Source organism: Sminthopsis crassicaudata, chromosome 5, assembly GCF_048593235.1.
Source record: "Sminthopsis crassicaudata isolate SCR6 chromosome 5, ASM4859323v1, whole genome shotgun sequence".
NCBI classification, from domain to species: Eukaryota; Metazoa; Chordata; class Mammalia; order Dasyuromorphia; family Dasyuridae; genus Sminthopsis; species Sminthopsis crassicaudata.
The window spans coordinates 52892698-52904985 of record NC_133621.1 but is presented as its reverse complement, the minus strand read 5'-3'; the positions used below and the strand labels follow the sequence as shown (position 1 = coordinate 52904985).

Below are 12288 nucleotides of genomic sequence, written 5' to 3'. Positions count from 1 at the left end.
ACCACCTCCCCTCCCCCCTCCTCTGAGCAAAGTTTGGCGCCCAGCTTTAAAAGTGCCTCCGGAGTTGACCCACACCGTGGAAATTCTTCAGTTGGAGGAGGTAGAGGAGAGAAGGGGGGGGGCGCTCCGCCGAAGTTCCCGCAGCCCCGCCCGGCCCGCACTCCCACGCAGAGGAGGCGGGCGCCCCGCGGGGGTCCCGCGGGCGCTCTGCCGGGGGCAGGGAGGCGGGCACGAGGCAGCCCCCGGGGCCCGCAGCCAGGGGCCGCCAGCGGCGCGGCGCCCCGGGGGTCGGCGGGCGGGTCGCGCGCGCTCTAACTCGCCGGGAGCCGTCGCTGCGGCGCTGTCGCCGCCCCTCGATGTCGCCGCCGCCTTTAAAGGCTCGGGCTCGGCGTCGCCGCTGCTGCGCTGGCGGCGGCTGCGAGCTGGGCAGGGCTCGGGCTGCTGGCTGCGGGCGGCGGCGGCGGCTGCTCAGGATGAGGGCGGCCGTCGCTCTGCTCACGGTGCTCGCCAGCCTGCTGCTCTGCCTCTATCTCCTGTGGCTCACCGCGGACGGGCCCCTGAGCTCCAGGTAAGACGGGCGCGGAGCGCGCGCCTCCTGCCCTCGGAGCCCGCCCCGGCTGCCTTCGGGACTCCGGGCTGCCGACGGCCCCCGGGGGGGTCGGAGGGGGCGAAGGCGGGGAGCCGAGCGCGCTCGGGCGGGAGGGGACGCTCACCTTTCCCTTGTTCATCTTCTCGGCTCCCGTAGACCCCGAGCAGCCTGCAGACCCCTGGGACACCCCGCAGACCCCGGGCGCTCCCGGAAGGCCCCGGGGCACCTCGCAGACCTTCGGCGCTCCCCGCAGACCCCGGGGCACCCCGCAGACTCTCGGCGCTCCTCGCAGATCCTGGGGTACCCCTCAGACCCCGGCGCTCCCGCAGAACCCTGGCTCCCCGGGCGCTCCCCGTAGACCCTCGCCGCTCCCTGCAGTCCCCTAAGTTCCCCCGGCGCTCCCCGCAGACTCCGGGGCACCCCGTAGTTTCCGGCGTTCTCCGCAGAGCCCCGGCGCTCCCCGCAGTCCCCCAGGCTCCCCCGGCGCTCCCCGCGCTCCCGGTCTCTGAGCACAGCCCGCAGATGCTCCGCAGAAGCCGTCGCCGAGCGGTCTCACAAGTTAGTTTCCTTCTTCCCCAGGGACTGGAGAGGCGAAGCCCGGAAAGCCGTCAACTTCACCCCGGGGGTGCCCAGGAAGCTCGGTTTCCCCTTGGAGCCCGCCGCGCTCGCCGCGAACAGGTACCGGCAGCGGGGAGGGCGCGTCGCGGGAGGGCGGGGGCGGCCATCCCGCGCCCGGGACACGCACCCGCGGGGACACGGCCCCCACCTCGCTCAGGGACCCTTCTCTCGGACCGAACAAACCGCCGCGGTGGTCCGGAACGCCCCGGGCTGTTGTGGGCAGGGGGCGAGAAGACCAGACCCGGGAGTCTGACGGGCTGGATTTGTTTGATCTTGGACGCCCGTAACTAACGCTGGGGCTGCCTTGGGCTGAGATGCAATGGTGGAGTCCCCGGTGAATTCCTAAAGAACGTCTGTTCTCTGAGAAAGTAAAGCCAGGTTTCCTGTGGCCCTTGTGGCTCGTGTAGTGAGTAACCGAGGAGGGAGCGGGCTGTAAGCGCCCCTCGCCCTTTGCCGTGGGAGAAGCCGTCCACGGCGACGGACGCCTTTTCCAATTCGTCAGCGTTCGACATGTTCACGCTGGCGCCCGAGCCCTCGGCTCCCGAGCCGCCCAAGGGGAGAGTGGCTCCGGCTTCGGAAAACCAGCGTCTGGCCCGAGGGGAAAACCCGCCACAGTTGGACGGTGTTGGTGCTGCGGCCCCTCACACACACACATACAAACACAGACACACACACACTGACACAGACACACACACAGTGACACACATACACACTCACAGACACACACATTCACACACACTGACACACTTACACACACATTCACACACACTGACACACATACACACATACTCACTGACACACACACTCATAGACACACACATTCACACACTGACACACACACTCAGACACACATTCACACACTCACACACTGACACACACATTCACACACACACACACTCACACACTGACACACATTCACACACTCACACACACACATTCACACACACACATTCACACACACACTCACACAGACACACACACTCACAGACACACACACACTGACACAAACATTCACACACTCACACAGACACACACATTCACACACACACTGACACACAGACACACACAGACACATTCACACATACACATACAAACACAGACACACATTCACACTCACACATACACATACAAACACAGACACACACACTCACAGACACACACACACTCACACACTCACACACATTCACACACACACACACACAGAGCAATCGCCAATCTTTTTCCTCTTCCCCCTGGAATGTACCCTGTATAACTTTTTAAAAAATATTTGCTTTTCTGCTTTCATTTTCCATCTAGAACTAGTTAAGATCAGAGAAATCCCCATTTTTCTCTGCTCAGAACACTTTTAAAGGCACCTTGAAAGCCCGGTTTCTGGAATCGATGGAAATCACACTTAAATTCTCGCCCGTCTCCCTGCGGGCTCTCAAGCCCCCTCTCCTTCCCGGCCCCGGGAGCCTCCCCCCCCCGCCCCCGCCCAGCCTCTCGCTGCCTGCGCTCGGCCCTTGCCTCGTGGCCCCGGTTCAGGAGGCGTTCCGGCCCTTTCATTCCTGCCTGCCTCAGGTCTGTGGTTTCCATCTCTTCCCCGGCTCCCCTACGATATGTTTGTCTGGCTGCTGTGATCTGCGGGAAAGCTGCGGGAGAAACGGCCGGGAAGGGCTGGCAGCGGGCACTGTGCGGGCGGCTCGGCGCCCACGGACGGCGGAGCGGGCGGCCGGGGGGAGGGAGCGCGGCAGCTCCGGGGCTGCGCCCTCCCTTTGGGGGTGAACAGGGAGAGGGGCCAGGGATCAGGGAAGAAATCCTGCCCCTGCTGTCCCTCCGCGGGAACTGAGCTCGAAGGGGAGCTGGTCCTGGGGCGCTCAGACACCAGGAATGATTCGGACGTTGGCTCAGGGCTTGCTTTTCTGGAGAAGTCCCTCTCGCCCCCTGCGCCTCAGCCTCTCTTCCTCTCTCTCTTCCTGCGTCTGTCTGTGTCTGCCTGTCTCTGTCTGTCTGCCTGTCTCTGTCTGTCTGTCTTCTTCCCCCTGCATCTCATTCTCTCTTCCTCTCTTTCTTTCTGTGTCTGCCTGTCTGTCTGCCTGCCTGTCTGTCTGTCTTTGCCTGTCTCTGTCTGTCTGTCTGTCTGTCTGCCTGTCTCTGTCTGTCTTCTTCCCCCTGCATCTCATTCTCTTCCTCTCTTTCTGTGTCTGCCTGTCTGTCTCTCTTCCCCCTGCATCTCATTCTCTCTTCCTCTCTCCCTTCCTGTCTGTCTGCCTGTCTGTCTGTCTTTGCCTGTCTCTGTCTGTCTGTCTCTCTTCCCCTGCATCTCATTCTCTCTTCCTCTCTTTCTGTGTCTGCCTGTCTGTCTGTCTTTGCCTGTCTCTGTCTGTCTGTCTTCTTCCCCCTGCATCTCATTCTCTTCTCTTTTTCTGTGTCTGTCTGTCTGTCTGTCTCTCTCCTCCCTCTGTTTCTCATTCTCTCTTCCTCTCTCCCTGTCTGTCTGTCTGCCTGTCTCTGTCTGTCTGTCTCTCTTCCCCTGCATCTCATTCTCTCTTCCTCTCTTTCTGTGTCTGCCTGTCTGTCTGTCCGTCTGTCTCTCTCCTCCCTCTGTTTCTCATTCTCTCTTCCTCTCTCCCTTCCTGCTTGTCTGTCTGTCTGCCTGTCTCTCTCATTCTGTCTTCCTTTCTCTCTCCATCTCTCTCCCCCTCTCTTTTCCTCTTTCATTCTTTTTCTCTCCCTCAATTTCTGTCTCTTCCTCTCTCTCTCTTTTCCCCTTCTCTCTCTCACTCTTTCCCCTTGCCTCCCTTCCTTCCCCTTTTTCTCTCTCCCCTTCCCTTCTTCTTCCCTTCTCCTTTCATCCCTTTCTCCTTCCATCTCTCTGATTCTTTTTTTCTTTTCCTCTCTTGCTCCCTCCTTTCCTTCTCCCTTCTTTTCCCCTCCTCCCTCCACCCCTCTTTCTTTTCCTCTTTCATTCTTTTTCTCTCTCCCTCCATTTCTCTCTTCCTCTCCCTCCATTTCTCTCTTCCTCTCTCCCTCCACTCCTCCCTCCTTCCTCTCTTTCCTTCCTTCTCCCCTACTCCTCTTCTCTCTCTCCCTCCATCTCTCTGATTCTTTTTTCTCATCTTCCCTTTCTCCCTCTCTTCCTCCCTCCCTCCCTCCCTCTTTTCTCCCTCCATCTCTCTCCATTCCTCTCTCCCTCCATTTCTCTTTTGTCTTCCTCCATTACTTTCTCTCCCTTTCTCTCCCTCCCTCTCTCATCCCTCTCTTCTCCCCTTCTCCTTCCATTCCTCTCTACCTCCACCTCCCTATTTCTTTCACTCTCTTTCTTCTCCTTCAGTCCTTTTCTCTCTCTGTCTCTCTCAAAATGTATGCTAAGTAGACAATAGAGTTCATAAGTGCAGCAGATGTGAATGGAGTTGGCTAAATCCTCAAGAATCAAGGTTATTTGGGGGTTGTCTAGGCTGATATCTCTTGTGCTGCACTTTCTGTTAATGGTTTCTCTGAGTGTGGAGGGATATGAAGGGAGAAAGGATGCCTGGTGGGTGGGAAGGAGGAAATTGTCTCAGAGTTTATTTGGCAGCAGAAAACATTCAAAGATAAGGGACAGCACAGAAAGGAAGAATGAGGCAAAGAGGCTTGGACATGGAACAGACGGGGATATAGAGAGGAAACAAGGAACGAGATAAAAATATCTTCTGAATTGCCAGATATAACATTTCTTTTCAGAGTGTGGAGACTTTAGCTACTATGTAATAAATACAAGAGCTCAAAGATTATATAGACGTCTCAGTTGAGGGCAAGAAGGAAGAAATTTTTAAGAAATCACTAATGGTTTAGATAAACTTTGGGAAAAAATGTTCTCATTGCCTCAAGTCTGCCACCCCCAAGAATATGTTTGAGAATGCATGTATCTCTGCCTATTTATGTTTTTCGTCTGTTTGGTTTACCGGAATCACAGAACTGTAGAGTTTCTTAGAAGGATCCTCAGCAGCCATCTAGCTCAATCTGTGCTGGACAAAGAATGAGTGCTTACTGTAACATGCCTGACAGGTGATTATTCAGTCTCTAGAAGACATAAAAGGGAAACTATTCAACTTCTGGGCAGCTGCTCAAAAAGGCCAAGGTCTCCCATTTCATCCAGGGCCATCTCCAGCTAGATTGATCTGTATTCTGCCACTGAACTCTGATGGCTCTGGAGGGGAAAGGGAGGTCGGTGCCCTTGCCCCAGCCCTCCCTCACTGAAATCCAGTATCACCTCTCTGACATCATGGTCCTCTTGGAGAACAAATAGCAACAAAAGTTGCAAGGGTAGATTGGTAAATGTTTAACAATCATCTCTCCAAAGTTTAATCTGCATTATTAACAGTTTCGAATTAGTTTTTTTTTTTAATTTAAAACATAAATAAATGGGGGCAGCTAGGTAGTGCAGTGGATAGAACACTAGCCCTGAAGAGGAGGACCTGAGTTCAAATTTGGCCTCAAGTCATACCTAGCTGTGTGATCCTGGGCAAGTCACTTACCCAGCAAAATAAACAAACAAACAAATACATGAAGACCTCTTTCCATCAAATTTGCTGATTTCCAAATTTGCTGAAAATTTAAATCTGCTACCAGCTGATTAGAGCAGGCTCCAGCACACCCTGGATAGTTCTAATTATTGGGTCTTTCCTGACATCCAGTTTAAATTTCCAACTGCTATTTCCACTCATTGCTCCTGTTTTTGCTTTCTGGGGACGAACCTCTCTTTTATATGACTCTCTTCAGATACAAGCTGTTGTCAGTTTATTCTCGAACCCCAATCCCTGGCCAGGTTTTTTCATTTATGAGTCCCAGGTCCTCTATTTGGTGGTGTTGCCCAGAGCTCCTTGACATCAGGACAGAATATGATAGGACTATCATCTCACTGCTCCTGGAAGCTCCATCTCTCTTAATGCAGCCAAGATCCCATTAGCTTTTTTGGCTGCTACAGGAGTCAATCAATCAATTAATCAAAAAGCATTTATTAAGAGCTTGCCAGGTAGTGTTAACTGCTGGGGATATAAAAAGAAAATGAAATAACCCCTTTCTTTTTCTTGCATGTTTATTTCATATTAACTTTGCCATTCATTAAACACTTAGCTTCTTTTTTCAAACTTCCACCTAAAGATTCCCCTCTCATCCTGTATTTTTGAACCTAGTCATGAGACTTTACATTTATACCTATTAAATCTCAATTAAATAAATTTAGCCCAGTGTTTTAGGCTGCCATGTTTTGGGATTCTGTTTCTATCAAAAAATGGATTAATTTTCTTGAAAGCTTTGTGTCATCTTCAAATATGATAAATATGTTATCCCCATTGACAAAAATGTTAACCATCATATTGCTAACCAAGTGCAGACCCTTTGCTAAATTGTTCATTAATGGCTATCCTATCAGTCCATTCAGCTAGTTCTAAGTTCATCTAGTCTAGCTCATATTTATTCATCTTATTCACAAGAATAGCACGAGAAACTTTTATCAAACATATTGCTAAAATCTAGATAAATTGTGCTCTCCTTTGCCAGTTACCCTTTCAAAAAAAAGAAGCAGAAAAAGGGTTAGTTTGTCATTATTTGTTTTTGATGAAGCTTTTTTAGTTCTTTGTGAGCAAGCTTTCTTGCCTCCTTTTCATCTTTAATAATTCCTTCTAGAATTTTTGCCAGGAATAAAAGTTGGCTTAGAGTTTAGTATCTTTGTTCTCTCTCCCCCTTTTTTGGGGAAAACTAGTGTACTTATTTGCCCTTTTGCAGTAGTGTAGTTCTTCATCTCCTAAGATCTTGTAGAGTTGTTTCATTTGGGATCCCATTTGGAGCTTTCTTTTCACCCCCCTTTTTTTAAAGGAATCATTGGACTTTATTGACTAAATATTATGGATAGAGTTTGCATATAGGCTTTGCCTGAGTTTCAGGCCTATATTCTTTTTTATTTTAAAAATTTTTCCCTACTTAATATTTTTTCTTAATTATATATGAAGATAGTTTTTAACATTCACTTTTATAAAATTTTGAGTTCCATTTCTTTTCCCCTCTCCTCCTACTTTCCCATTTCCCTTCCCTAAGACAATACTCAATCTGATGTAGGTTATACTTGTATAGTCATATTAAACATATTTCCACATTGATCATGTTGTAGAAGAAGAATCAGACAAATTCTTTTAGTTCCTGAAAATATACGGGGCTGAGTGAGTTGAATTCAGTAGTGCTATTTAGGTACTTTAAAAAACAAACACCTATTTATTTATTTAATACAGTAACAAACACTCCCCCCCTTCACCATTTTACTCTTTCTAGTCCAAAGGTGATTCATTCTCATTAACAAGGAAAAGACCAAGCAGAATAAGTATGAAAGTCTTTTTTTCTCTTGCTAGTTTTCATCATCCCATTGCAGTCTTAGCCCTACCTTGGTCTTCCTTTTTTTCTCAGAAAAATCTAAAAAACAATAACCTCTTTTTTCATTCTTTAACATTCTTCAAAGCTTTTAGCACTCCTTCCAGTATTGTTTTTTTTTTTAAATAAAAACCTACAATTTTATTAACATTTTTATATCAACTTTATTTCTGAATATATTCCCTCTCTCCATTCAGCCTTCCTTTGAAAAGGGAGGGAAAGTTAAGCAAAACTATCAAAACAAGATACATTTATAGGCTTCTACCCCTCCAAAGAAGAGGGAAAGTCATTTTCATGTTGCTTCTCTAGGAGCAAGTATGGTCCTAAAATTGTTAATTTTTGTTCATTTTCTATTCCCAGATTTCCATATTCTACATATAAATTAAAAGAATCTAAATTAATTGCTGAGCTTTCCACGTAGCCATATTGGTCTTTTCCTAAGAGGCCCATTTTTTCCATCCCATTGAAATTGCTTTTCTTTGTGTCTTCAAAATTTAATTTTTGAGAGTATAATTTATTTGTTTATATACAGTAACAAATATCCCCCTCCAACTTCTCATTTTACTCTTTCTAATCCAAAGGTCATTCATTCTCATTAGCAGGAAACAAAGAAACCATGCAGAATAAGTATGAAAGTCTTTATTCTTTTAGTCCACAAGATCCCACGGATAAATCAATTAATCAAACAAGCATTTAGTAAGCAGCTGTTAACATCAGACCCTGGGGATACAAAGACATTTTTCTTAAGTCCTTGCCTTCAGTGAGCTTATATTCTATCCTTCTTAAGCATTTGCCATCCCACAGTCTAGGCTGCATTTCAGACTGTGCCATATTGTCACCCCTCTGTCACAAATTCTAAGATGGAATTGCATTTTTCTTTTGCTCTGCCATTTAGAGGTAGTTATGAAGCCATTCTCTGTGGAACCAGGGTACATTTGGAAGCTCGTGATTTTAAAGCATACCTAGAACCCCAATAAATTTTTATTTGATGTTATATTTACTCTGTCTATTTTTTGTTATTTTTTCCTAAAATTTATTTATTATATTGGACATCCACTCTGCACCCCTCCATTTGTTAACTCTTTGCACTCCTTGGTTTAAGTCTCTATTTTAGGGGTCATTTCTTCATTTGTCTCCGATTATTCAGGAAATTCTCTATACATCTCACTTTTTGTACTTTGGTGTCCAGTCCTTTACATTGTGCACACGTCTCCACATTTTGTGATTGGGAGGTTCACCTAAGTACATCTGAATTTTAAGTTTTAAGATTATTCCTGCTTCTTGACTACCTTCCTTGGGATATACCAAATGATCACATTTTATGATTTGGGGCTCAAATTAAACCCTGTCATTTTCTGATTTGTCATTATTAATATATTCAGGACATGCTTACCTGCAATGTAGTACTTAACCTTAACATCTAGCATCTTCTGCAAAGGTTCTAACCATGGTGAGATTTGAGAATATAATTAGTTAATTCTTATGATGGATTTTACTCAGGATAATAAAATCATTTAAAATAATTTATGATTCCACAGTTTTAAAATGTATGCCCATACATAATTTAATATAATGTAGCTTAGTGTTTGGTTGGTGAAAGATGAATTAAAAATAGAATATAAAAATCATATCTTAAAACTAAATGTAAAAGAACAAGTATGTCCTCAAAGGTGAGATTTGAGAAAATATCTTTCCCCACTTCTTTGCGTTGGTTGGAGACTGATGAGTATGAAATGTGGCATATATTTTTCACGTTTTTTTAAAAAAAATATATTGATTAGTTTTACTGATTTTTTTCTCTTTATTTTCCTTTAAAAAAAAAACAAAAACAAAAACTTCTCTTACATGGAATAACTGAGAGGAGGGAGGGAGATTTAGGCAATGTAATTTCATAAGATGCCCATTAAGATTTTTTCCCCCTTGATAAAAAAGCAACATGTTAAGAATTCAAAGCAAAATCTTTCAGTGCACTTGAGTGCTTTTAAATTTTTGTGTATAGTGGGTAGAAAGCTGGCTGGAAGACTTGAGTGTGGATTCAATGGGTGTTTTGATTGTATCTAATTATTAACAATTGAATGAGAGTGTCTTTGGTCAGCCTTTGTCTTTCTAGCACTTAGTACAGTGCCAGTAATGCAGTAATTAAGCTTTTAAATGTTTGTTGAATGTCTACTGCCTTTGACTTTGCTGACTCTGTTATCCTGGTTAAGTCACTTAACTTCTCAATGGGTCTAGCCAATTCTCAAAGGGAATAGTATCTTTGCAGGAAAATCATGTATTAAATTCAAAAAATATATTTTATATCATCTTTATTTGGAAACAATAGCAGTCTAGTATTTGTCATAGTATATGATAAAAAAAAATTGACATTCACAAATTTGAAATCAGACCAGAGAAAAATGTGTAGAATCATTGGGAGATTTAGTTTAATGCCCAACCATGATTTCTTTATTTGGGGAGGTAGTTAGCCTAAAGAAGAGAATTAGAGAAAGCTGCCTTTTAAAGTATTTGAACATCTATATTGTGGAGGAATGATTGTTTTTCTTATCTCAAAAGGGCAGGAGTAGGACCTGTAATTAGAAGTGGCAAAGTAGATCCAGACTGGCTATAAGGAGGAACAACTTAACAAGGAGAGTTGTTCAAAAATGGAATGGATGGGTGGATCAATATTAGGACATCCATAATCGTAATCAACCATATTAATATTAAAAACAATAAAACAATAAAATCATTTGGTTATATCAGTAAGAGAAAGCTTTTGATAAAAAGCTTTATATAGTATATGCATAATAACATACACATATACATATTGCAATACTACATTTCTAAGTTGTTGTTTAGTTTGTTTTTTGTTTTGTTCTATTAAAGCTATACAATCGTCTCCCTTTATATTGAAAAAAATTGAAAGGTTCAATTTCTTAGCATTTCTTAGCACATTCTACCTAGCAGAGGAGTGGGATGCCATGGGAGTCTGTGAGATTTCCACAACTGTAGGTGATCACATTTGGGGGGCTTATTATATGTTACAGTAGTAGATTTCCAGAGTGCATAGAATTCCCTCACAGCTCTGAGCTTGTTTGATTCTGAGAAGAATTTGAGAGTATGTCAGAGGTGAATCTTCCAAAAAGTTGCTTCTTTTATGTGATTATATCCAAGGTTACTTTTTCTTTTTAACTGGACCAATGATTCCACTGGTTATAAGAACTAACTCCTGGAGGAGAAACTCTACAAATGTGTTTGAGCTATTTTTCTGCAGTGTATATTCATAGGCAATTGTATAGATGCAAAAAAATGTAAATGATTTTATTAAAGTCAGACAGTCATTATGTTTCAAGGGCGAGACTAGAACTCAGTTCTTCCAGATTTGGACACTGATTCCCCTGTCCATTATACCACACTGCTTTAATGGAACAAAACAAAAAACAAACTAAACAACTACTTAGAATGGAACAAAACAAAAAAAACAAACTAAACAACAACTTAGAAATGTAATATTGAAATATATAGATGTGTATGTTGTTATGAATATATTATAAAAAGCTCTAAATTTGTATGTGCATATGTGAGTATCTTCTGAAAAAAAGGGCACTGATTTGTATATATAAAATTTTATGACTGAAATATATAGTGTCTTGCACACAATAGATGCTTAATAAGTGTTTGTTAAATTGAAAGAATTGATTCAGACATTTCTAAAGGGCAACAAAATGTGAAATTTCTCTTAGGAGATTTGTTTAATGATGTGGCAACAAGCTGAGATAATGAATTCCCAGTAGAAACAATTCAGGTTATTCTGGAGATGCAAGGATCAAAAATAAACAAATTTAAAAAAAACCCAAAATTTTAAAAATCCACATGTACACACAAGGAAAATTTTTTCAGAAAAATCTAGATCTGTAAACCTGCCAAAACCAATTTTTTCTCAACAATTATTAAAAAGAGCTTGCCTTGTTTTTGTTTTTAGAAAGAGCTGGAAAGGAGCAGTGTTATTCCTCAGAGATAAAGAATAAATTGCTCAAATGATACAGACACAAGTACATAGATGTGTATATAATTTAACTGCCTCACAGTAATCCCCACACTCCACTGCACTCACCATGAGAGCACACAGAAATAACCCTCTCTTAGCCTTCCATTTACTTACAGAGCCAGCAAGCTTTGTTCTTGCCCTGAAATATCACAGCAGAGAACTTAGCATTTCTGCTCGCTGTGGGCAAATCAGAATTCTGAAGTTTGCAGTTTGCAACTACTACAAAATAAAACTGCCAACTCAAGCTGCCAAAGGTACGATTTTATTAGGGGTAACTGTAACCTTGTTTGTGTTTCCTTCTCCAGCTCATTTTACAAATGAGGAAACTGAGGCAAACAAGGTTAAGTGATTTGCTCAGGGTCACACAACTAATAATATCTGAGGCTGGATTTGAACTTGGGTTTTCCTTACACCAGGGACAGTACTTTATCCACTGCACCACGTGGATGTCCCTAAAGCCTTGTTACTGAACTCCAAAAAATTAGAATGATCCACCTCTCAGCAATTCTGTTCCCTGAATCAATGGGGTGGGTATACTCAAATGTTCTGCTTTGCTGAGCTGCAATTTTCTCCCTACTCAGTTTAATGATTCATGTCCATTGCTCCCCACCCCAATTTGTCCAAGTTTACAAGGTTTTCACTCCAGTTTATATTTAGTCCAGTGAACGACTAC

At 44.2% G+C, this 12288-nt stretch overlaps 1 protein-coding gene across 8 annotated transcripts in view; it reads left to right on the top strand.

Moving 5' to 3' along the window:
* The first annotated feature begins 272 nt into the window (after positions 1–272).
* ST8SIA6 (ST8 alpha-N-acetyl-neuraminide alpha-2,8-sialyltransferase 6) overlaps positions 273–12288 on the top strand; it is a 101131-nt gene continuing 89115 nt past the window's right edge. For 4 of the 8 annotated variants that reach the window (XM_074266720.1, XM_074266718.1, XM_074266719.1 and 1 more), the window contains exons 1-3: positions 273–568; positions 746–889; positions 1169–1267. In XM_074266720.1, coding sequence (XP_074122821.1) covers positions 357–568; positions 746–889; positions 1169–1267 — 455 coding nt within the window. In that variant the 5' untranslated portion in view covers positions 273–356. Of the gene's footprint in view, positions 569–745; positions 890–1168; positions 1268–2704; positions 2768–12288 lie in introns of those variants that run through there. The other 4 variants (XM_074266723.1, XM_074266722.1, XM_074266721.1 and 1 more) reach the window with 3 other exon arrangements.